The sequence below is a fragment of the Kogia breviceps genome, chromosome 1, assembly GCF_026419965.1.
Source record: "Kogia breviceps isolate mKogBre1 chromosome 1, mKogBre1 haplotype 1, whole genome shotgun sequence".
Taxonomy (NCBI): domain Eukaryota; kingdom Metazoa; phylum Chordata; class Mammalia; order Artiodactyla; family Physeteridae; genus Kogia; species Kogia breviceps.
The window spans coordinates 113,438,792-113,465,736 of record NC_081310.1 but is presented as its reverse complement, the minus strand read 5'-3'; the positions used below and the strand labels follow the sequence as shown (position 1 = coordinate 113,465,736).

General features: G+C 38.5%; 1 protein-coding gene across 2 annotated transcripts in view; it reads right to left on the bottom strand.

The window, feature by feature from the left end:
* Nucleotides 1-163: 163 nt before the first annotated feature.
* EEIG2 (EEIG family member 2) overlaps nucleotides 164-26,945 on the bottom strand; it is a 101,798-nt gene continuing 75,016 nt past the window's right edge. The window contains exons 6-11 of one of the 2 annotated variants that reach the window (XM_059078758.2): nucleotides 15,686-15,789; nucleotides 12,101-12,196; nucleotides 11,786-11,975; nucleotides 11,561-11,688; nucleotides 10,698-10,767; nucleotides 164-4,302 (exon numbers count right to left, since the gene is read on the bottom strand). In XM_059078758.2, the coding sequence (XP_058934741.1) occupies nucleotides 4,260-4,302; nucleotides 10,698-10,767; nucleotides 11,561-11,688; nucleotides 11,786-11,975; nucleotides 12,101-12,196; nucleotides 15,686-15,789 (631 nt within the window). In that variant the 3' untranslated portion in view covers nucleotides 164-4,259. The remainder of the gene's footprint in view (nucleotides 4,303-10,697; nucleotides 10,768-11,560; nucleotides 11,689-11,785; nucleotides 11,976-12,100; nucleotides 12,197-15,685; nucleotides 15,790-26,945) is intronic. The other variant, XM_067041101.1, reaches the window with a different exon arrangement.

Below are 26,945 nucleotides of genomic sequence, written 5' to 3'. Positions count from 1 at the left end.
CTGTAAACTGGCTATACTACCTGGTCATAAATAAAGGGAAGCCCTCAGGGAGAAGTTACATACTGGTCTTTTCCCTTCGGTTTTCTTTCCTTGACAAGCAACTGACAGATTTCTGACAGAATCTTAACTGAAATTTTAAAGTGTAAACAACATTCTAAAGTTTAAGATATGATTTTTATTGAACATGTATAAGATTCACCTTTACATTACTCAAATATTTTACAATAAAAAATTTTGGCAAAGGAAAGGAAAACATTTCCTGGATTAATAGTTGGGTGGTTAAAATAAAGAAATATATAAATATGAAGGTCATTCTCCATGTATTAGAGATTACTAATGGAATCACTTCAATACAAAATTTTTCATAAACATTTACATGATTACCCACAACTGTATCAATTTCCAGAGGACCAAATAAATGTCTAAGAGGAAGGTGATCCCTCAAGTAAGATGTATTTCCAAAAAAACAAACTGAATATGAATATACCCTAAATGATATTCTGTATGTGGGATGTGGTCAGTGAATATCAGCAAGAGAATTCATTGTTATATGCATAAGATGAACATAAACATTTGTAAATGTGGAGTTTGTTGTCCACGTAAATTAAAAATTTTGCCAGTTTTGTCATATGGAGAGTAGCTAGAGACCACCCACATGACCATTTAAAATATACTGTGTATATATTATCTTCTGAAAAGTCACATATATAAGGGAATAAGGCCTTTATATCTAAAGCAGTCTTAAAACAGGTTAATATAGGCATGTTTCATCCTTTGTATTTTTAGACTTCATCTTCCTTAACATCTCAGCTATTAAGACTATGTACAGTACCTAAGCCAACACATGGGTAACGGCACAACACAATTTCAACTATAGTACTAGGTTACATTAACATGACATACCATCCAAGAAAACTGACCAAGCATAATTTCTGAACTGCCCCAGTTAAAGATCTGTTAAAATAAAATGCAACCCTGTCATATGAGCCCAGTCTCTTTTAGAGCATTATCATATATAATGGAAGACTAACACTTCAGAGAACTTCAACGAAGTATTTAATAATACTATCAGCTTGAACTTGTAAGGTAGTCTAGTTAGCATGGAAATCTTAAATTCTAAAAATACTTCTGGATGTTTTAATACATTAAAACTCACTGATACCTGAATGTATGGGTGACTGGAGGCTAGTAGGAGATTTTTTTTTTTTCCCTTCTAGCAACAAATGGGCTAAGTGGTGGACCTCTCTGGCTCATGGTTTCCATTTAAAAAACCAAAAAGCACATATACAGAAGAATCTAGTTAGGACATCATTACTCTGATAGTATTTTGCTGAAATGGGTTGGTGGACTTTAGGATTCTTGGTCAAGACTTTCTCAGATTATAAGTACCAGTCCAAATTATTTGTCTGTATACAGAAACCTTCACCACCACCATCGCAAAGGGGGAGTCAACCATCAGAGTGTAAACTAATGGCCCAGGGCCTTCTCTGCCCTTTGCTACCCTTCACATCCTCTCTAGTCTTGGTCACCAGCACAAGTCACAGGAAATGGGCTCCTGACTGGTCTCTGTGTTTCCCCCAAACAAGGTATTTAAGACACTTCATTATCTGATCAGAAATACTTAGCTTTAAAAATACCATGAATCTTTTTCTCTAGGGTAAGATTAGAAAAAGAAAATGTTATATATCTGCAAATTCTCCAGGACTAGGTGATTTAAAATTTGACTTTAATATTAAAAAACTAAAATATTTAATATTTAAAAGTTGAAAATTATTAAGATTTAGTTTTTCAGATTTATTTTTGAAACTCAAAATGGAACCAAAAGTAGACTTGGTATTTAATAAGCAGATTTTTTTCAATAGCTATATGGTTAAGCTATTACTAGTACATACTCTAAGAAAAACTAGAAAGTAAGACACTTAGGTCCTTTAACAAATATTTTCAAGGACTGTAATGAAATCTGATTGCAAAGTATGCTGACAGAACACAAAATAGAATAAAATAAATCCAGACTTTCACTGCGGACACTGTCATCTTTTTTCTTCCTAATGTTTCTACTTATCAAAACATATGTTATACTTACTAGTACCTTAAGCAAGATGTATCTGGTGGCTGCTCAAATTATAAAGGCACGATTTTCAAAACCTCTCCACATTTTGTTCTTAAAAAATAATGCTATATCATCTTAAATACCAAGAGCCAGTCTTGTATAAAGGTATTGGGCCAAGGGCAGCCAAGGATGAGTAAGATGGGGGCAGTGCCCTAATCACAGCATCTTTTACATATCTAAAGAATGTCCTCACTGAACCTAACTTACAATCTAGTTTTTATTATCACTTTCAAAACTGAAAAACCATCTGCAGAAGTGCCAATAAAAAATATAGCCTAGAAATAATACTTTGAAAATAGAAAAATATGTTTTTAAGACATAATAATAAATATCTCTCTAAACAATATCTTCACATCTCTATTAAAAACTTTCTTTGATAGTTTTTTTCTTCCCATGATATATAACAAATGGATCAATTCACCTGTTTATTCACAGACGGCAAGTCTTTACCATTAAGGTAATATTTTCCTTGGTTAGACTAAAATGTTCAGGTCAATTTTTTTCTTCAAAACAAATCTTAAAAAAATAAGAAAGCATGACTAATGAGTCAGAAAATCCTATCTTTCAACATTCAAGATATTCTAAAATGGGGTGTTAATCTCTTTAAAAAATATCAATCTATTTATAAAAGTAGTATTGAATTAATTTGGAATACCCAATCCTTAAAATATATTAAAAAAATACAACCTAACAAGAACTATTCAAAAATTTTCCAACCTCTAAATCTAGATATTAAAAATAAATTAAAAAAAATATATTTTTCCCTCTTACTTTGCCAACATGGAAATATTAGACCAAAGTAATTCTAACACACCACATTTCTTGGACATGGTTTTGAAAGTAAGGGCTGGGAATTACTGGTTCTACAGAATCAACATTTTTCTTCAGTGACTGAGTGATTCCAAGAAAATTAAGATCTTTCCATACAGACACTGTCATGTAAGACCAGAAAAACTCTTAAGGTTTATCTGCTGGGCTATTTAACTGGTCCAGATCAGATATTCTTATTTTAAAAGCTCTATTTGATGTATGTTATAGTCTATTCTTGCCTCAAAATAACTAATTTCTGATACAGTAAAGAAGAAAACAGAAAACCATGGGTCCATGTCAGTGATGTCAAGCAGCTGTCCTCTGTCCTTTATCCACTACCTCCTTGGAATAATTTTCAGTTTCATGTATGCCTGAACTTACAGAGAAAAGGCAGCTCTGTTTCTGACCATATCACAGTTTTCCTTCTGTTGTTCTAAATTTTGACTCCTGAAACCATCAGGTATTATTCTGTTAGTTAACAGAATAATACAGAATACAGAATAATACACCCTCTTACATTAGGGTGTATTATGGTAGCCTAACATATGGAGTCTTAAACTTCGGTCTCTTGTATAGTGCTAGTGGGAGTTCTGTAGCTCATCTAATATTAACAAGTAATGATACATACTGCATAATAATAGCATTATACCCATTCACGTATCTCAGACTTAAATAACTCACATTTGTTATTCAATTTATGACTAATACATTTAGAATTAAGCATTTTACATGTTTAAAATGTAGTATAACACTTTCCCAAATCACGAACACCCACATTTTATATCAAATATTGCATCAAAAAGAGTGAATGAACTTAGTACAATACCGTGATAGTATAATATGGAAGATTTCCTTCACAGGAATTATATCTATTCTTGGCAAAATTTATAGTTTAAATTATTTTCACTTATTGTCTCTCAAACATAAAATTAAAAAATTAGAGCCCAAATCAGTCAAGCACTTCCATCACAGGTTTTACACTTCAACGCTAAGATTATACTCAGATGTATAGTGTTGTTTTCCCCACTGGATGTTTTGAAAAAAAAAGCAGGGTTTTCATTATTATGTGTAGTGACCACAGAAGCTGTGTACCTATAAGCACACGTGGCACACTGCCCTGATACTACCATTCCGATGTTCCCTGTTGGTGGGTGAGAAAGGAGAGTGGTGCGCACCTTCAGAGAAGAAATCAGTGTTGGCTTTCTTCTTGATAGATGAACATGCTTCATTTTTTTTTTAATAGGTTCACTTTCTCGTAAGTGCTTGAATAAAGTGCCTTGACAGCTCAACTGCCCACATCTTAAACCCCCAGGGAAGCTTCAGTTCACCAGCTTGATTTCTAGCGTTTGATCACAACTTGTTCATAAGCTCCAGACCCCACCCTAAAAGCAGGGAAAAAACAAAACAAAACTTCAAACTTGTGAGCTGTAGTGTCTGAGATTTTTCCAGTTAATTTTGTCCCCAAAGAGATAGTGCATTAGGCATTTTCTACTTGATTTGATATCCACAAGGTTTATATTACATATCACAGAGAGAAAGTACTTGAAGTATTGAATGTTTATAATTGATACACTGGGATTAGTCTAGTCCCTGATCACCTCATACTTATTCCCACAGTAATCTAGTAATGTTTCCAAATTCTTACCTATCAACACACTGTAGCAAACATGTTTATATATAAATCCTAAAATCGGTCTTATCCAGGAGCATATATTGACTCTAGCAGTTCAGGTCTTGCGCTGACTTAATGGATGATAGTTTTCAGTTGCATTAGTAGTGTGGCGTCTTAACGTACTTAACTAGGAAGCGCAAAAATTATTTTAGTCAAATGCAAATGTCTTTATAAGTGGTCAGTATTGTAAATTATATCTATGCTAACGCAGATTAAAAGGGAAAATGATCTTGAAGAGGGCTTTACTTCTTCACGAGCTTGGTTTGTCAGACTGCTGGCTGTCCTCCCACATCTACTCTCCCCTTTTCCATGGTTTTAGCTAGGGACAGCCTGCTTGGTTAGAGACCACATTTCCTGAACTCCTTTGTCTACAGGTGTGGCCTTGTGACTAAGTTTCACCCCCAGGGAACGTGAATGGAGATATGCCAACTTCTGCCTCACCTGCTTTAAAGGGACATTGCTTGCCTTGGACTGGTAGCAATTTTGATAACACAGATAAGGAGGATGGTAAAGGACAAAATGGAGGTACCTGCATCAGTGAATCATTTCTGGGGCAAAGCTGTCCCTCCAGGCTGGCCATTTTATTTTTGGGTCTCTTTATTATAGCAGCTTAGCCTTTGCCCTAATATGCCAGGTACTAACTGGCCTCTATTAATGAAATGTGGAGAATACTAAAAGACTTAATATTTGCAAGCTTTGTGAATAAAGTACTTAGAAATACTTAAATTAAGTAAAGACCTCATCAACAGGTTTTTTTTTTTTTTTTTCTATTGTCGACTCACCTGGTACCTTGGCCTTAAGTTATAATGGAATGAACACATGTTCCGTCTATTGTTTCTTGGTCTGGGAGGATAAGGTTTTTGTTTTTGTTTTTTTGGTGCTGAAGGAAAGTACAGCATTTATTGCAGGGCACCATGTAAGGAGTCCAGGGCAGGTAGCGCTCAAAACATCCAAACTGGGAATTTCCTGGCACTCCAGTGGTTAGGACTCCACGCTTTCACTGCCAAGGGCACGGGTTCAATTTCAATCCCTGGTTGTGGAACTAAGATCCTGCAAGCCTTGCAGCATGGCAAAAAAAACCAACCAACCAACCAAACAAACAAAAAACACCAAACCAAACCAAACCAAACCAAAAAAACCCCTGAACTCCCCTGATAAAGGTTTTCTATAAACCTGTAAACACAGTGTCTTTTTGAGGGAGCTGGATTTATTTTTGGATGAGGATGATTCTACCCTTTCATTGACCCCTCCTGAGTGATTAGGAGGAAAGCTAAAGTGGTATTGCATGGTGGGAGGGTATTACTGCTTAAAGTTATCACCAGGGACCTATCTCCTCGTTTGTCAAGATGTCAGGGACTACTACCTGACATTTCACTCTGAGTATGCCAGAGATCAGTAAGACCAGAAGCAACCACCATGACTGGTCTCTGCCCTTAATGGAATTTTAAGGGGAAATTCTAAAAAAATGGAAGTAAGGTAGTGGTTACTAGTCCACCAGGACTGAATTGGAATTCTCAGTTGATTGCTCAGAGACTTCTGTTCTTACAGATTCACTCTAAAGAAGAAACAGGAACATCCTCAACAGAATACCAGTGAACACTCTTTCACAGCTGCAGATAATCAGAATTTGAAGGAACCTTGGTGAGCACCACTGCACATAGGCTTTTAGATGCCCTAAAATGGTTCTGCTTTGGGCAGTGATGGAGTGACAGGAACCAGACTTTTGCTCCTGCTTCAAATAACTAGAAAACTGGATAGACTATATGAAACAACAGTTTTTACACATTGGATAACAGGCAGCATGGGACTGGCCCTGAGATAATGGAAAGAAAGAAAGAAAGCCAAATAAACTGCCTCAGCTTGCTGCCTAAAGCCATTTCCTTCTGGACCCTCCCAGCCTACAGTGCAGGGAGGGAGGACCCAGATACAGCTAGGTGGTCTCTGTCGGTAGAGGACTCAGGTCAGAGCTCAGGGATGCAGGAGCTACAATCTGTAAGTCCAGGGTACCAGAAGGAGTGGAGAAAAATAATGGCTGCAGAATTTCCAATTCTGATGAAAACTGTAAACCCACAGATTCAAGAAGTTCAATGAACCCTAAGCAGAATAAACACAAAGAAAAACACGCCAAGGCACATCATAACCAAACTGCTAAAAACCAGAGATAAAGAGAAAAGCGTAAAAGCAGTCAGAGATGAAAGATAAATCACAGAGGAATAAAAGTAGAAATGAAAGCAGACCACTTGTCAGAAGTTACATGTCCCAAAGGCAAGCAAGGAGGTGCATGCAGGGTTCTGTAAGCAGCCCTGAGCTGGCCAGGCTGTATCCATTAGACTTAAAATGGATTACTGCAAACAGTCCTTCCCCAGTTTCTATCACTTGTTGCCCTGTTCTCTTCAATCTCACAGGTTCCCTTTTGGAACTGTGGTTCTTGTGCCTCTTCTGTGCCCTAGGTAAATGATTCTGGTTTCATCCTGTGCTACTAGTTTATCTTACATAATGGATCTAACACTAACACATTAGCTTCTGTGATGAATACCCACTATTTATGGAGAGCCTGTGTGTACAAGTACTTGCTGGACAGTTCAAATTAACTGCCATAAGAACTCTGAAAGACAGACCTTTAATTAGTATATATAAAGTGCTTGAGTGTTTACTGCATACCAGATTTTATCCTAAGCATTACCATGTCTACCCTCGTTTAATTTTAAACAGTATTAACTCTTATAAGGTGGGTTCTATTATCATCACTATTTTACAGGTGAGGACACTGAGGCAGAGAGAAGTGAATGAAGTAACTTACCAAAGACACACAGCTAATAAATGGTGGAGCTTTGGACTGAACTCAGGCAGCCCACTCCAGAGCGTGTGTTGTTCTCCCAGGGATGCAGCTGTCTTTTTGGTAGCAAGTGAGAGATGCAATATGTCAAGATCATGGCTAAGCTGGGTAATTATGGCTAAGCCAGGAACAGAACCCATATCTGACTCCATGGCCCATCCTCCTTTCACCATGACACATTGTTTCTGACATTCTTCAGCATGTAATATGAATCTACTTCAACCCCTAATTGTCCTTTTAGGCTTTCATGTATTGGGTGATTTTTTTTAACATTCATTTGGAAGGAGGATGGGAGCCAGAATTCTTAACTACATAAATGCCTTTATATCCTAGGTTCTAGATTCTCTCTCAACTAGAAATTATCTTTCTTTTCTCTGAGTAACAACACAAATAGCTAGCATACATTGAGAACTTTTTATGTGCCAGGTACTGTGCTAAATAACTTTACATAAATGATCTAACCTAACCCTCACAAAAATCCTATGAGTTACGTAACTTATTTATCATTTCCATGTTACAGGTGAGGAAAATGAGGCTTACAGAGAGTTTACTGACACTGTGAAGTCAACAGTGGAAGAGCTATGACTGGACCCTGAGCAGTCTAATGAGAGAGCCCATGCGTTTATCATTTTGGCTCCTTTTGGTTGGAACTGTAGCTTTTGCTGTTTCTCCACCTAAAATAATAATAGCTAGGGCTTACTGAGTATATCGTGTCATTTATACTTTAAAACAACTCCAGGAAGTAGGCATATGATCACATTTTTCAATAGAGTTAAGTTCAACTGAAGTTAAATGATTTACTCCCAAAGTGGTCTGGTTAAGATGTGAACCTGTCTCTTTAACTCAAAAACACATGTTCGGGCTTCCCTGGTGGCGCAGCGGTTGAGAGTCCGCCTGCTGATGCAGGGGACACGGGTTCGTGCCCCGGTCTGGGAGGATCCCACGTGTTGCGGAGCGGCTGGGCCCGTGAGCCATGGCCGCTGAGCCTGCGCGTCCGGAGCCTGTGCTCCGCAACGGGAGAGGCCACAACTGTGAGAGGCCCACGTACCACACACACACACACAAAAACAAAACAAAACAAACCCCCACATTTTCTCTACCATACATATCATTGTCCTTATAAATGTCATTCTTCTACCTGTTCCCTGCTACTAGTCTTTCCCTGCTCCTATCTACCCTCAAAATTATGGCCAGTTACTTTTCTAAAATGCCAATCTCATAGGTCAGTTCCCTGCTGAAGAATGACTAATGGCTCCCCAGTGTACACAAGAAGGGTAAACATTTTGTTATGGTGACGGAGGCTCTTTACAACCTGTCTTCAAGATACTTCCCAGCCTCATGTCCCACAGCTCCATTTCACATGCCCCACCTCCTTAGAAAAACCTGTTAATGGGCATTCTCTAAGTAGGTGATATTATTCATAAGCCAGTAAGATAAAATGATTAAGTACAATGAATGGGCTTTAGACTCAAGAGACATGGGTATGACCTTGGTTTTAACACTTACTAGCTTTAAGGCCTTCCTTGGGTAAACTTCCTTAACCTCTTTTTATCTTTGTTTCCTCTTTTAAAAAACTAATAATAGTATTGAAAGAGATGAGAATTGAATGAAACGTACACATGGTGCTCAGCACATAACTAATAAAAGTTCAATAAGTATTGCCTATAATTATTATATATTCACTATTATATAATTATATATTATAATTATTATGCTTGTTAAGTTCCTTCTATTTGTTCCTACTACCAGGAATATCTGTCTTCCACATACCCCTTCGTAACCGCTCACTTATCTTTTATTTTCCCGAAGACCTTCTTCAAGTGTCAACTTTTCCAGGAAGTTTTCTCTGAGTGAGGTGCCATCTTGGAGTTTCCTCTACTTCTATATATTATAGAATTTATCATACTACTATAAAATTTAGTTTATTTGTCTATCTCACCTGCTAGAAAGGGTCAGATAACAAATATCTTAGGAGGGCCACACAGTCTCTGTTATACTGCTCATGGCTCCTACTGTAGCACAAAGCAGCCAATTCAGACAATATGTTTAGACAATACATAAACCGGTGGGTTGTATTCCAATAAAACTTTGTTTACAAAGATAGGCAGTGAGCCAACAGGGCCCACGGGCTGTAGTTTTCCTAACTCACATGCTAGACTATAATCTAGCTGAGGGTAAGAGCTGGGTCTTTCTTCTTTGCACCCTTACCCACAAGTTGGCCCAGTAAATTGTTACTGAATTTAATAAGTGGATAAGTAAATGAAAGTTACAAAAGGTCTAAATTGTGTTACTCCTCTATAAACCTCTTTTCAAATTACCTCCTCCTCCACAGCATCTTTTTATTCCCACCTATCACATCTGAAGGTAGTTAGTTGCTGATGTAGGTGTTTGCTCCTTTGTATCCTTTGGGCCCTGCAATGTGCTGGACGCATAGGAGGTACTCAATAAAATGAGTATTGGTAGAAGAAATGAATTAAACATTCTTTCTGGTTTTGAGCATTAGAGAATAAAATAACTGTCTTGGACCAAGGGGGCTCCCTCCCCCTGCAACTCTGACTTAGACTGTCGTTGTGCTGGAATTCTACATAAATACTCTGCAGAAATACTGGGTACTGGGTGCACAGGGATCAGGCTGTGGGGAAGCAGTGGAGTGATCAGAATTTCTAAGGTGTCCTCAGCATCTGTGCTCACTATCATCTGCTGCAGTGCTGGGAACCAGAATGCTAAGTTTGGCAGGTGCCTTTTCTTCATCTGAATCTAAATAACTACCAACATGAAGATTAGTTTTCTGAACTTATTTTTCTTAATATGTAAGTTAGGCTCTAGTGGGGTGCAGAAAAGAGAGTACAAAAAAGATTAATATCAGCGTCTGCTACTGAGTGGTTGTGTAACTGCTCATAATAGACAAGATCACTGATTGAAAATATAATTTTGCTTTGCTGTAAGATATCAGACTAAGAACTCTTTTCTAAACGTCCTTTTTATACTGCAGCTTGCCCAGTGCTACCAGTTCTCTACTAATACATTCTAAAAATACATCTAAGGAAATCCACAAATAAACTTATAAAATACTATTTCAAACATATTCAGGATAAGGAAAACTGAGAGCTACACTAAGAGCTGTAATCCTTCTCATGGAACTACTAATATTGTGCTTTCTAGCCTCAATCTAATACGAACCTTGTAACCTTCATCTTCCACTCATGAGCATTTAAAAGAAAAAGTCAGTCTATTCTTTATTTTAGGAAGATACTCTTTGGACTACATACCTGTTTGGAAGATGATGACTGCCAAAGGTTGTACTTCCCCCAGGACCCACAAATAACCTCAGTCCTTCTTCTGCAATATACATTTACAGTATTTGTTATAGGTACAATTATTATTGTCAAATAATATTCATATTATAATAAATTCACATTTTACATTGTTTTGTTAAAGAAATAAAAACTTAAAAAAAGAACTACATACATGTTTTAAAACAGGCAGTTTAAAAGATATCCTAATAGGTACTTCTTGTTAACTTTCTTAAAGCTATTTTTCTTAAAGCCGAGTAAAGAAGACAGCTGTTCCTACACCTTTCCTCAAGTAGGGTTTAATCATTTCTCTTTACAACCAGTTACGTAATGAAACTAAGTCCATTGTTAACTGCTCTCTATTCACACCAGCGTGAATAATTATAACTTTCAAATTGGTGGCACGTAAAATTTCAGTTTCAGTGAAAATGCTAAGGCGGGAATGAGGCATTCTGTTACCCACTACCATTTTAAGATCACCACCTAACCTTCCAAATTGCAATAGTGACTTGAGGTACTTATGCCCAGTTATGACAAAGCAGATGTAGATATCTGTCGTAAGGTATATAATCATGGCAGACATTGATGCATAGTTAAAAAATACAATAAAAGCTTTCTTTAAAATTGATATTTTTAAACTAAAGTTAATTCTTTTCCAAATTTAATATCCATTAACAAATGAACTAAAAAGTTATCTTCAGATTTTTATGGGTGTGAAATTTATTTTACACATACCCAACACTCAGTAACATAATGTACTGACTCTTTACTGCTGACCACATTGATTATACAAACCCTGGTCACGTACATCCATATATACTTAATGGTTATCTACACACCTTCTGCACTGGAATCTAGGCTGAAGTCTTGACTTTGTAATATTTTCTCCACAATATCATCTGCATCCACTCTGGTGTCATCAACTCGCTTCAGCTGAGATTCTACAGAATCTTGTTTCACTGGGCATCTTTGAAAATAAATTTTTAAAAATTTCCTCCTTTTTTATTATGTTATAGAAAATTTTTTTTTTCTTTTTTCCATTTAAACTGAGACCAAAATGATACCTGTTGAGTGTTTCCGAAGCTGTATCTTCTTTATCAGCTGTATCAAGATTTGGTCCAGCTATCTTTTGCTCAATTTCATCACATGGCTCTAGAATACTTTCAATTCCTGTTGATGTACTTCCCACTGAGGTATTTCTCCTGTGGCAGAGCTCAGAGAAACTAGATGACCGGGAGTGGCAAGAACTATACCCTGTCAGAGAAAATCACTCTGGATGTAAAACTAGTATCAAACACACTGCAACCAAACATTCTCCTCCCGCACCATAGCAATTCCAAGTCCCTTCAGAGCAATTCAACTTCACTCTTAGCCTCTACCTGATACTTTTGACTGCTGGCTTGCATAGCTTGATGTTCTAGAATGTCCACAGGCACCAAGTTCATCTGGAACAGAGGCACTCTTTGCTGAGAGATCTGCAATACGTCATAACATAATGTTACTGTTACTGTCAACAAGTCAATGGTCGATTTGTATTCTAATCTACGTATTTTAGAAACTAAGTTCATTATCAAGTTACAGAGTGAAAGAAATCCCTTTAAATCAGTACAATGTAAACAACTGTGCTGCAAGAAATACTGTGCAAAGAACTTAAATACCTCAGTTTACTGAAGTGCTATAGTACTTTTCATAAGATTTAATAGCACTTTATCTTAAATAAAACTATTTCAGTTTTTTTTTTTTTTTGCGGTACGCAGGCATCTCACATTACAGAGCATAGGCTCAGCGGCCATGGCTCACGGGCCCAGCCGCTCTGCGGCATGTGGGATCTTCCCGGACCGGGACATGAACCTGCGTCCCCTGTATCGGCAGGCGGACGCTCAACCACTGCGCCACCAGGGAAGCCCTCAGTTTTTATATTTAGTATTTCTTTTATAAAAAGGAGTCAGATGGATTCTTATAAATTCTCACAAAATTGCCAGGTTTCTGGTGGTTTTTGAGGAAATCTTGCTCCCCAATTCCATCACGACAGTAGACACTTTGTTACTTTTGCATTAGTGATGCTGGTGCTAGGCTATAATTTGGACAAATGTCTGTGGTTTAAATAAACACAGCGGGTGATGTAGCACTGAGAATAAGGTTCTTCAGAAATTGATTATAGTATTCAGTTTCAAAGTAAATGTACAAAAAAAGCAGTGTCAAAGCTATTTCTATTATTTTTCTAATAATGTTCATATTCCAGATGCCAATTATGTATTTCCAGAACTACGCTTCTTCCACAGAATGCAGAATGTTGACCATTTTCATTAGGGTGAAATATTTGGAAACTAGAACTGTTTTTCACTTAGAGGCAAAAGGAAACCAATTGAGTAACACAGCAATTATAGCAGCAGTTCTATAAATGATATTGAACACAGATGGGCCAACGAATGCTGCCAAATAAGTAAGCTACTGGAGCAACCTGGCCCTTCTGCAAAGGGTTTCTCATTTCTGGACAGACTGTAAGGTACAAATCCAAACCAGCATCCCTAGTCCTGCTTGACAGTGGTCCTAAGCCCAAATGTTTGGCTACAGCGAATTCTGAACTAAATGAGTTGGTTCATATCAAGAGTTATATACATTACTCCTAGCATTGGCTCAGATCTTAATTCATCCATTTATTTATTGGTTTTCAAAATATATTCATTCAATAAATATTTATTAAGCTCTTACCAGGTCAGTGCCCAATACTGTACAAGATATAGGGGTACAAAATAAATAAGATAAAATATATGCTTCACAGTTTAGAGTAGAAGCAGTTATAATACAACTTGGCAAGTACCAAAATACAAGCACCAAAAAGAAGCTATCAAGAGCTCCAAAGGACAAATGCATCGAAAACTACTTGGTAATGAAGGAACAACGTCATAGAGGAGGTTAACTCCAGGTCTTTAACAATGCATAGGAATTTCTCAGCTAGACTAGTTAGGGAAAAGCATGCCTTGTCTGCAGGAAAGCAAACAGTTTGGTAAAGTTGGCATATAGGGTAGTGGTGTAGATGACTGAAGGAAAGAGAGAGATGAGCAGATGCCTGCTAATGAAGGACCTTCTCCTAAGGGTTTAAGGAAGGAAATAATTCAATGGCTTTAAGAAAGGGTGTGACTTGACCAGACTGACATTTTGGGAAGATCACTTTGGCAGCAGGATGAACAGGGGGTGAAGGAGTGAAGATTTTCATAATAATTTAGCTGAGAGATGCTGAGCAGGCACAAATGACAGTACTTAATTACTAACTAGAAGTGTGTGTCAGGATAACTGCCACAGAAAATACAGGGGGAAGAGTTAGGAAGACGACATGCTGGGTATGTGGGATTTGAGACACCTGAGGACACCCATTCACTATTCATGGAATTTCTACTGTGTCCCTGGCCATTAGGCTGTTGACACAAAGAAAAATTAAGACCTGATCACAAAGTACTTAGAAGCTTGCTGAGAAAAAAAGATAAACAGATGAGTTCCAGTCTAATGTGATATAAAGTGGACCTTTCCAAAAAGCATTTAGAAATATGTGCCTGTGCTCAGGATGGAGGCCTGGAGGCAACACGAATTTGTAAATCAAACATATTAACTCATATTTACATGATCATATTTACATTTATGTGATAGTTAAATCCCAGGTACAGATGCCATCACCCAGGGAGAGTGAGTGGAGGGAACCAAATCCTGGAGAGTATCGATATTTTAACAGGAAGGTGGAAGAAGATAAAGAAGCCTCTGAGAAGCTAGAGAAAAAGAGGTAGGAGCCAAGGGAAGAGAAAGCTTCCAGAAAGAATAAATGGCCAATTTATTCAGATGAGAGCAGAAAAAATGCCCACAGGATTTGACAGTCATGTTCTTGGAGACACCATCAAGAGAGGGCAGAATGTAGAAGCCAGACCACACATGTGTTTAGGAATAAATGGGCAGTATATTCTTCCTAGAAGTTTGGCTACAACTTGCTCCCCTGAGTCTGAGAGAAAGAGGGCGGGGGATGGTGGGGGAAGGAGAGTGTTGGAGTATGGGAGAGCAGTAGATGGAGAAGGATGTAAGGCTAATGAGTGTTTGGTTTCCAACATGAGAAAGAATTCTTAATATTTAAATACTGAAGACAAGGAGCTACTGGAAGAGTTAAAAGTACACAAAGGATTCACTGATGCTAAATCAGGAAATTTGAGAATCCTTATTACACATGAGAAGTCTTATCTTTGCAATCTGAAAAGTGGTGAAAATGTTAATCACATCACCACACCTTTCTTCTCATTCTTTCAAATAATAACCCTGGTCACATGGCGTGGGAGAAAAAAGGAAGCTCATAAATGCTTTTTCGACAGCCAACGTGACATTCCCCCACCTGCTTTTAGCTTGGGGAGCAGCCTATGACGGGGTGTTTGCCTGGAGAAGTGGCCCCCAGGGTGTGGCCTGGGGCCCAGCAGCAGGAATGGCAGCATCACCTGGGAACTTAGTCATGCAATTTTCAGGCCCCAACCTAGATTTACTTAATCAAAAACTCAGGCTGCAGGGTCAGCAGTCTATGGTTTAACAAGCCACCAGGTGATTCTGATGTGCACTAATGTTTGGGAACCAATGACAGAGGGTACGTGATTCATGGAAGAGAAGCACCACCTGAGAGGTGGCTGGCAGAAGCTGCTGGTCATGTGGAACGGGAACAATCCTGTCGTGTCCTGTCGTTTCTGCGGGGAGCAGAGGCGTACAATGGTGGGGGTGGGAGTGTCACTGCAACATTTAGCTTTGAAGCTGTCAGAGGATAACACACCCTTTAGACAAAATGAAGCATTGGCTTAAACAAAAATTGCATAATTGAAACTGCTGATAATTATTGGCCCATTTCAAGTCATATATACCCACAGAATTTTAAACCTGGGAGGGACTTTTAGGGTAGTACTGTTTCTCACAAACTGAAAAACCAGTAAGCGACACATCCATACCTGCTATCCCAAGATGAATTTTGAGAGTCTCTCCACCTTTTCTATCTTCTTCCAGAGATTCAGATTCACCAGCAATTGGTATAGACATTGATGTAGAAGGAGGCCTGTAAATAAACATTTCTAAGGATCAGAACTTGATTTCTGGTGAATCTGAAAGTTCAAAATATTGTTAAGAGATTGGTTGTGTAGTTACTACACAGCCTTAGTAAGGTGCCAGGTGATGTTGCCTCCTTGAGGATGAAAGTGACACAAATCAACAAATAATGTATGAATATCCTCAAAACCTGAATAAAATTCACTGGGGAAAAGGGGGTTTTTACACAACAAAAAAAGTGAGACCAGAGAGGGCACTGCTTTGGGAAAAGAGAGGAGGTATGTTCTCAGCAGTGTAGGTGGAGGGCGCTTTGTCAGCTCTACTCTCAGGCCAGGCAGGGATGTTTCTGTGAGACGGAGGTGGTGGCACAAGCCCCTTGGCAGTTGAAGCTGGAGGGGATACCTCATGTCTCCGGCTCCAGTGCCTAAGATCTCTTGTTGGCTCCATTAAGTTAAATCATCCATGATTTTATCTTCTTCCTTCTTCCCTGTAAACAGTCCACCTGCCCCAGGGAGAGTCTATAAAGAGCCCCAGTTGTTTAGATTTGATATTTTGGGCTGGATTCTCTGGGAGTAGATGATGGATAGATTTTCACTGCCTCATTCAAGGCTCCCATCTCCATGTAGAAGGTGTGAAGCAGGGAGGGGGCAAGATTGAGTTCTAAGAACTTCTTTTTTTTTTTTTAAGAGAACATCCTTAATCTTTTGAGTTGGTTACTGAGAGGAAAATCACATCTTCCTAGAGACTATCCCTTGGTCACCTGAAATAAAATAGGAAGGCGGTTGAAGGGGGATCATGAAGTTGATCCAGTATGTGGCAATTCTTAAAATCTTACTGTATTAGTTCAATTCAGGCTATTCAGGTCCTTGGGAATATAGAAATTTAAGACTGCCATTAAACCTATTTAATTGATAGATTATTCCTATCCCAGGGTCTCCTAAATTTCAAAACTACATATCCTATTCGGATATGCAGGATATTTATCCTGCAAGTTTTTGTCCAACTAAACTCATACTCTTTCCCCAAATCTGTTTTCTTCCTATATTCCCCTTCTCTGTGAATGCCATTATAATCCAAAAGTCACCAAAACTAGAATCCTAGATATTGCCTCTGTCTCCACACAAAAACTATTAGAACAAATAAATGAACTCAAAGGTAGCAGGATACAAGATTTATATACAGAAATCAGTTGCATTTCTTTACACTAACAATGAAATATAGGAAAGAGAAAGTGAAAAAAACAATCCCGTTTAAAACTGGGTAAAAAGAAAAACAATAAAAACAACCCTAGGAATAAATTTAACCAACGAGGTCAACGACTTATACGCTGAAAACTATAAACATTGATAAAGGAAACTGAAGATGATTCAAAGAAATGGAAAGACATCCCATGCCCTTGGATTGGAAGAATATTGTTAAGATGGCCATACTACCCAAAGCGATCTATAGATTTAAAGCAATCCCTGTCAAAATACCCATGACATTTTCTTTCTTTTTTTTTAATGGATTTTTTAAAAAGTTAATCAATTTTTTTGAATTTTATTTATTTTATACAGTACGTTCTTAGTTATCTATTTTACACATATTAGCATATATATGTCAATCCCAATCTCCCAATTCATCCCACCACCAACACCCTGCTTTCCCTGCTTGGTGTCCATATGTTTGTTCTCTACATCTGTGTCTCTATTTCTGCCTTGCAAACCAGTTCATCTGTGACATTCTTCTAGATTCCACATATATGCATTAATATATATTTGTTTTTCTCTTTCTGACTTACTTCACTCTGTATGACAGTCTCTAGGTCCATCCATGTCTCTACAAATGACCCAATTTCATTCCTTTTTATGGCTGAGTAATATTCCACTGTATATATGTACCACATCTTCTTTATCCATTCGTCTGTCGATGGGCATTTAGTTTGCTTCCATGACCGGGCTATTGCAAATAGTGTTGCAATGAACATTTGGGTGCATGTGTCTTTTTGAATTATGATTTTCTCTGGGTATATGCCCAGTAGTGGGATTGCTGGGTCATATGGCAGTTCTATTTTTAGTTTTTTAAGGAACCTCCATACCGTTCTCCATAGTGGCTGTATCAATTTACATTCCCACCAACAGTGTAAGAGGGTTCCCTTTTCTGCACTGGGTCTTCGTTGCTGTGCACAGGCTTTCTCTAGTTGTGGTGAGCAGGGGCTACTCTTTGTTGCGGTGTGCAGCCTTCTCATTGCGGTGGCTTCTCGTTGCAGAGCATGGGCTCTAGGCATGCAGACTTCAGTAGTTGTGGCACATGGGCTCAGTAGTTGTGGCTCGCAGGCTCTAGAGCACAGGCTCAGTGGTTGTGCTGCATGGGCTTAGTTGCTCTGCAGCATGTGGGATATTCCTGGACCAGGGTTAGAACCCGTGTCCCCTGCATTGGCAAGCAGATTCTTAACCACTGCACCACCAGGGAAGTCCCACCTATGACATTTTCCACAGAACTAGAACAAATACTCCTAAAATTTATATGGAACCACAAAGACCCAGAATTGCCAAAGTGATCCTGTGAAAAAAGAACAGAGGTGGAGGCATAACCCTTCCAGACTTCAGACTATACTACAAAGCTACAGTAATCAAAACAGTGTGGTGCTGCCACAAAAACAGATATATAGATTTAATGGAACAGAATGGAGAGCCCAGAAATGAATACACACACTTATAGTCAATTAACCTATGACAAAGGAGACAACAACATATGATAGAAAAAAGGCAGTCCCTTCAACAAGTGGTGTGGGAAAAGCTGGACAGCTACATGTAATCAATGAAATTAGAATACTGCCTCACACCATATACAAAAATAAACTCAAAATGGTTTAAAGACCTAAATATAAGACATGATGCCATAAAACTACTAGAAGAGAACATAGGCAAAACATTCTCTGATTTAATAAGCACCCCAAAGTTCACAGCAGCACTATTCACAATAGCCAAGACATGGGAACAACCCAAGTGCCCATCAACAGATGACTGGCTTAAGAAGATGTGGTGTGTATGTATATATATATATATATATATATATATATATATATATATATATATATAATGGAATATTATTAAGCCATAAAAAATGAAATATTGCCGTATGCAGCAACATGGATGAACTTGGAGAATATTACACTTAGTGAAGTAAGTCAGACAAAGACAAACATTATATCATTTAAATGTAGAGTCAGAAAAATAATAAAATGTATCTATATACAAAAGAGAAAGAGACTCACAGACATAGAAAACAAATTTATGGTTACCAAAGGGGAAAGGGAGGGATAAATTAGGAGTATGGGATTAACAGACACAAACTACTATACATTAAATAGATAAACATCAAGAATTTATTGTATAGCACAGGGAATTATATACAATATCTAATAATAACCTATAATGGAAAATAATATGAAAAAATATACACAACTGAAGCACTCTGCATACCTGAAACTAACACAATATTGTAAGTCAATTATACTTTGATTAAAAAAAAGAGTTCCCTGGTGGCCTAGTGGTTAGGATTTCACACTTTCACTGCCATGGCCCTGCAAACTGCATGGCATGGACCACACACAAAAAAAAAAAGTTACCAAAACTAGAATTCTAGATATTGCCTCTGTCTCCTTTCTATTCACTTTTCTTCATATCCAATCAATTTCCACACCCCACAGATTCTCTCTTAATATTTTTCCTATTCATGATCTCTTCTCTGCCTCCACCAATTAATTGAGTTTGGCCTTTGTAACTAGATGAGTGCAAGAGTCTCCTAGCTAGTCTGCCTACCTTTATTCCATGCTGCTCTTACTGTGGTCTTTCTGAATGTGCATATGAACATGTTACCGTCTGATTTAAAACACTTCAATAGTAGGGGACCTTCAAGATGGTGGAGGAGTAAGACATGGAGATCACCTTCCTCCCCACAAATACATCAGAAATACATCTACATGTGGAAAAACTCCTACAGAACACCTACTGAACGCTGGCAGAAGACCTCAGACTTCCCCAAAGGCAAGAAATTCCCCACATACTTGGGTAGGGCAAAAGAAAAAAAAAAAAACAGAGGCAAAAGAATAGGGACAGGACCTGCACCTCTGGGAAGGAGCTGTGAAGGAGGAAAAGTTTCCACACACTAGGAAGCCCCTTCCCTGATGGGACATGGGGTTGGTGCAGGGGAAGCTTCGAAGCCACGGAGGAGAGCACAGCAACAGGGGTGCAGAGGGCAAAGCGGGGAGATTCCTGCACAGAAGACTGGTGCCGACCAGCACTCACCAGCCCGAGAGGCTTGTCTGCTCACCCTCCGGGATGGGTAGGGGCTGCGAGCTGAGGCTCGGGCTTTGGAGGTCAGATTCCAGGGAGAGGACTGGGGTTGGCTGCATGAACACAGCCTGAAGGGGGCTAGTACACCACAGCTAGCCGGGAGGGAGTCTGTGAAAAAGTCTGGACCTGCAGAAGAGGCAAGAGACCACTGTTTCAGGGTGCACGAGGAGAGGGGATTCCTTCCCTGTCTACCCACAGAAGGCAGAGCACCGCCTAAATGAGCTCCAAAGATGGGCGTGAGCCACGGCTATCAGCTCGGACACCAGAGACAAGCATGAAATGCTAATGCTGCTGCTGCAGCCATCAAGAAGCCTGTGTGCAAACACAGTTCACTATTCACACCCCCCCCTCCCCGGGAGCCAGTGCAACATGCCACTGCCAGGAACCTGTGATCCAGGGACAAGTTCCCTGGGAGAACACAAGGCACACCTCAGGCTGTTGAAACATCACACTGGCCTCTGCCTCCACAAGCTTGCCCCGCATTCCAATTATAACTACCATACGACTCCCTCCCCCCAGCACGAATGAACCAGAGCCCCCTAATCAGCTGCTCCTTTAACCCCATACTGCCTGGGCTGGAACAGATGCCCAAGGGCGGCCTACACACAGAGGTGGGGCCAAAACCAAAGGTGAACCTCAGGAGCTGTGCGAACAAAGAAGAGAAAGGGAAATCTCCCCAGCAGCCTCAGGAGCAGTGGATTAAATCCGCACAATCAACTTGATGCACCCTGCATCAAACCTGAATAGACAACGAATCATCCCAAAATTGAGGCAGTGCACTTTGGGAGCAAATGTAGACTTGGGGTCTGCTTTCTGTGACTGATTTTTATGTTTATCTTACTATAGTTTTTAGTGCTTGTTATCACTGGTGGATTTGTTTATTGGTTTGGTTGCTCTTTCTTTTTTTTCATTATTATTATTTTAAAAATATTTTTATTTTAGTAATTTTCTTTTCTTTCCTTTTTTCTCCCTTTCTTCTGAGCTGTGTGGGTGACAGGGTCTTGGTGTTCCGCCTTGGTGTCAGGCCTGAGAATCTGAGGTGGGAGAGCTGAGTTCAGGACACTGGATGACCAGAGACCTCCCAGCTCCATGTAATATCAATCGGTGAGAGCTCTCCCAGAGATCTCTGTCTCAATGCTAAGGCCCAGCTCCACCCAATGGCCAGCAAGCTCCAGTGCTGGATTTCCCATGCAAATCAACTAGCAAAACAGGAACACAACCCCACCCATTAGCAGAGAGGCTGCCTAAAATCATGCTAAGTTCACAGACATCAGAAACACACCACCAGACGTGGCCCTGCCTACCAGAATGACAAGATACAGCCCCACCTACCAAAATACAGGCACCAGTCCCCTCCACCAGGAAACTTACACAACTCACTGAATCAACCTCAGCCACTGGGGGCAGACACCAAAAACAAAAGGAACTACGAAACTGCAGCCTGCGAAAAGGAGACCCCAAACACAGTAAGGTAAACAAAATGAGAAGACAGAGAAATATGCAGCAGATGAAGGAGCAAGGTAAAAACCCAACAGACCAAACAAATGAAGAGGAAATAGGCAGTCTACCTGAAAAAAAATTCAGAGTAATGATAGTAAAGATGATCCAAAATCTTGGAAATAGAATGGAGAAAACACCAGAAACGTTTAACAAGGACCTAGAAGAACTAAAGAGCAAACAAACAATAATGAACAATGCAATAAATGAAATAAAAAATTCACTAGAAGGAATCAATAGCAGAATAACTGAGGAAGAAGAACGGATACGTGACCTGGAAGATAAAATAGTGGAAATAACTACCGCACAGCAGAATAAAGAAAAAAGAATGAAAAGAACTGAGGACACTCAGAGACCACTGGGACAACATTAAATGCACAAACATTTGAATTACAGGCGTTGCAGAAGAACAAGAGAAAAAGAAAGGGTCTGAGAAACTATTTGAAGAGATTATAGTTGAAAATTTCCCTAACATAAGAAAGGAAATAGTCAATCAAGTCCAGGAAGTGAAGAGAGTCCCATACAGGATAACTGCAAGGAGAAACATGCCAAGACATAATAATCAAACTATCAAAAATTAAATATAAAGAAAAAATATTAAAAGCAGCAAGGGAAAAGCAACAAATAACATACAAGGGAATCCCCATAAGGTTAACAGCTGATCTTTCAGAAGAAACTCTGCAAGCCGGAAGGGAGTGGCAGGACACATTTAAAGTGATGAAAGGGCACTATGGAGAACAGTATGGAGGTTCCTTAAAAAACTAACAATAAAACTACCATATGACCCAGCAATCCCACTAGTGGGCATATACCCTGAGAAAATCATAATTCAAAAAGAGTCATGTACCACAATGTTCACTGCAGCTCTATTTACAATAGTCAGGATATGAAAGCAACCTAAGTGTCCATTGACAGATGAATGGAAAAGAAGATGTGGCACATATATTCAATGGAATATTACTCAGCCATAAAGAGAAACGAAATTGAGTTATTTGTAGTGAGGTGAATAGACCTAGAGACTGTCATACAGAGTGAAGTAAGTCACAAAGAGAAAAACAAATACCGAATGCTAACACATATATATGGAATCTAAAAAGAAAACAAAAGGGTTTCTGAAGAACCTAGGGGCAGGACAGGAATAAAGACGTAGACTTAGAGAATAGACCTGGGGACACGGGGAAGGGGAAAGGTAAGCTGGGACGAAGTGAGAGAGTGGCATGTACATATATACACTACCAAATGTGAAAAAGATAGCTAGTGGGAAGCAGCCACATAGCACAGGGAGATCAGCTCAGTGCTTTGTGACCACCTAGAGAGGTGGAATAGGGAGGGTGGGAGGGAGACATAAGAGGGAGGGGATATGGGGATATATGTATAGCTGATTCACTTTGTTATATAGCAGAAACAAACACACCATTGTAAAGCAACTATACTCCAATAAATATGTTAAAAAATAAAATAAAGTGATGAAACCAGGATTACTCTACCCAGCAAGGATCTCATTCAGATTCAACAGAGCAATTAAAAACTTTACAGACAAGCAAAAGTTAAGAGAATTCAGCACCACCAAACCAGCTTTACAACAAATGCTAAAGGAACTTCTCTAGGCAGGAAACACAAGAGAAGGAAAAGACCTACAATAACAAACCCAAAACAATTAGGAAAATGGTAATAGGAACATACATATTGATAAGTACGTTAAATGTAAATGGATTAAATGCTCCAGCCAAAAGACAGAGACTGGCTGAATGGATACAAAAACAAGACTCATATATATGCTGTCTACAAGAGATCCACTTCAGACCTAGGGAAACATACAGACTGAAAGTGAGGGGATGGAAAAAGATATTCCATGCAAATGGAAATCAAAAGAAAGCTGGAGTAGCAATTCTCATATCAGACAAAATAGACTTTAAAATAAAGACTACTACAAGAGACAAAGAAGGACACTACATAATGATCAAGGGATCGATCCAAGAAAAAGATATAACAATTGTAAATATTTATGCACCCAACATAGGAGCATCTCAATACATAAGGCAAATACTAACAGCCATAAAAGGGGAAATCGACAGCAGTATAATAATAGTGGGAACTTTAACACCCCACTATCATCAATGGACAGAACATCAAAATGAAAATAAATAAGGAAACACAAGCTTTAAATGACACAATAAACAAGATGGACTTCATTGATGTTTATACGACCTTCCATCCAAAAACAACAGAATACACTTTCTTCTCAAGTGCTCATGAACATTCTCTAGGATAGATCAAATCCTGGGTCACAAATCAACCCTCGGTAAATTTAAGAAAACTGAAATCATATCAAGTATCTTTTCCAACCACAACACTATGAGACTAGAGACTAGATGTCAATTACAAGAAAAAGAAACTGTAAAAAATTACAAATACATGGAGGGTAAATAATATGCTACTAAATAACGAACAGATTACTGAAGAAATCAAAGAGGAAACCAAAAAATACCTACAAACAAATGACAATGAAAATACGACAACCCAAAACCTATGGGATGCAGCAATAGCAGTCCTAACAGGGAAATTTAGAGCAAAACAATCCTACTTCAAGAAACAACAAAAACCTCAATTAAACAACCTAACCTTACACCTAAAGCAATTAGACAAAGAAGAACAAGAAAACTCCAATGTTTGCAGAAGGAAAGAAATCATAAAGATCAGATGAGAAATAAGTGAAAAAGAAATGAAGGAAACAATAACAAAGATAAATAAAACTGAAAGCTTGTTCTTTGAGAAGACAGACAAAAACAATAAACCATTAGCCAGACTCATCAAGAAAAAAAGGGAGAAGACTCAAATCAATAGAACTAGAAATGTAAAAGAAGTAACAACTGACACTGCAGAAATACAAAGGATCATGAGAGATTACTACAAGCAACTATATGTCAATAAAATGGACAACCTGGAAGAAATGGACGAATCCTTAGAAAAGTACAACCTTGCGAGACTGAACCAGGAAGAAATAGAAAATATTAACAGACCAATGACAAGCACTGAAATTGAGACTGTGATTAAAAATCTTCCAAGAAACAAAAGCCCAGGACCAGATGGCTTCACAGGCGAATTCTATCAAACACTTAGAGAAGAGCTAATACCTATCCTTCTCAAACTCTTCCAAAATACAGCAGAGGGAGGAACACTCCCAAACTCATTGTATGAGACCACGATCACCCTGATACCAAAACCAGACAAAGATGTAACAAAAAAAGAAAACTACAGGCCAATATCACTGATGAACACAGATGCAAAAATCAACAAAATACTAGCAAACAGAATCCAACAGCACATTAAAAGGATCATACCCCATGATCAAGTGGAGTTTATCCTAGGAATGCAAGGATTCTTCAATATATGCAAAGCAATCAATACACCATATTAACAAACAGAAGGATAAAAAACATATGATAATCTCAATTGATTCAGGTAAAGCTTTTGACAAAATTCAACACCCATTTATGATAAAAACTCTCCAGAAAGTAGGCAAAGAGGGAACCTACCTCAACATTATAAAGGCCATATATGACAAACCTACAGCCAATATTGTTCTCAATAGTGAAAAACTGAAACCATTTCATCTAAGATCAGGAACAAGACAAGGCTGCCCACTCTCACCACTATTATTCAACATAGTTTTGGAAGTTCTAGCCATAGCAATCAGAGAAGAAAAAGAAATAAAAGGAATCCAAGTCAGAAAATAAGAAGTAAAACTGTCCCTGTTTGCAGATGACATAATACTATACATAGAGAATGCTGAAGATGATACCAGAAAACTACTAGAGTTAATCAATGAATTTGGTAAAGTAACAGGATACAAAATTAATGCACAGAAATCTCTTGCATTCCTATACACGAATGATGAAAAATCTGAAAGAGAAATTAAGGAAACCCTCCCATTTACCACTGCAACAAAAAGAATAAAATACCTAGGAATAAACCTACCTAAGGAGACAAAAGACCTGCATGTAGAAAACCATAAGATACTGACGAAAGAAATTAAAGATAATACAAACACATGGAGAGATATACCATGCTCTTGGACTGGAAGAATAAACACTGTGAAAAACACTATAGTACCCAAAGCAATCTAAAGATTCAATGCACGCCCTATCAAACTACCAATGGCATTTTTCGTGAAGTAGAACAAAAAATTGCACAATTTGTATGGAAATACTAAGGACCCCAAATAGCCAAAGCAATCCTGAGAAAGAAAAATGGAGCTGGAGGAATCAGGTTCCCTGATTTCAGACTATACTACAAAGCTAGAGTAATCAAGACAGTATGGTGCTGGCACAACAACAGAAATATAGAGCAGTGGAACAGAATAGAAAGCCCAGAGAAAAACTCACACACATACGGTCACCTTATCTTTGATAAAGGAGGCAAGAATATACAATGGAGAAAAGACAGCCTCTTCAATAAGTGGTTCTGGGAAAACTGGACAGCTACATGTAAAAGAATGAAATTAGAACACTCCCTAACACCATACACAAAAATAAACTCAAAATGGATTAAAGACCTAAATGTAAGGCCAGACACTAGAAAACTTAGAGGAAAACATAGGCAGAACACTCTATGACATAAATCACAGCAAGATCCTTTTTGACCCACCTCCTAGAGTAATGGAAATAAAAACAAAAACAAACAACTGGGACCTAATGAAACTTAAAAGCTTTTTCACAGCAAAGGAAAACATAAACAAGACAAAAAGACAACCCTCAGAATGGGAGAAAATAATTGTAAATGAAGCAACTGATAAAGGATTAATCTCCATAATATACAAGCAGCTTATGCAGCTCAATATCAAAAAAACAAATAACCCAATCCAAAAATGGGCAGAAGACCTAAACAGACATTTCTCCAAAGAAGATATACAGACTGCCAACAAACACATGAAAGGATGCTCAACATCACTAATCGTTAGAGAAATGCTAATGAAAACCACAGTGAGGTATCACCTCACACCAGTCAGAATGGCCATCATCAAAAAATCTATAAACAATGCTGTAGAGAATGTGGAGGAAAGGGAACCCTCTTGCACTGTTGGTGACAATGTAAATTGATATAGCCACTATGGAGAAGAGTAGGGAGGTTCCTTAAAAAACTAAAAATACAACTACCATATGACCCAGCAATCCCACTAGTGGGCATATACCCTGAGAAAACCATAATTCAAAAAGAGACATGTCCCACAATGTTCACTGCAGCACTATTTACAATAGCCAGAACATGGGAGCAACCTAAGTGTCCATCAACAGACGAATGGATAAAGAAGATGTGGCACATATATACAATG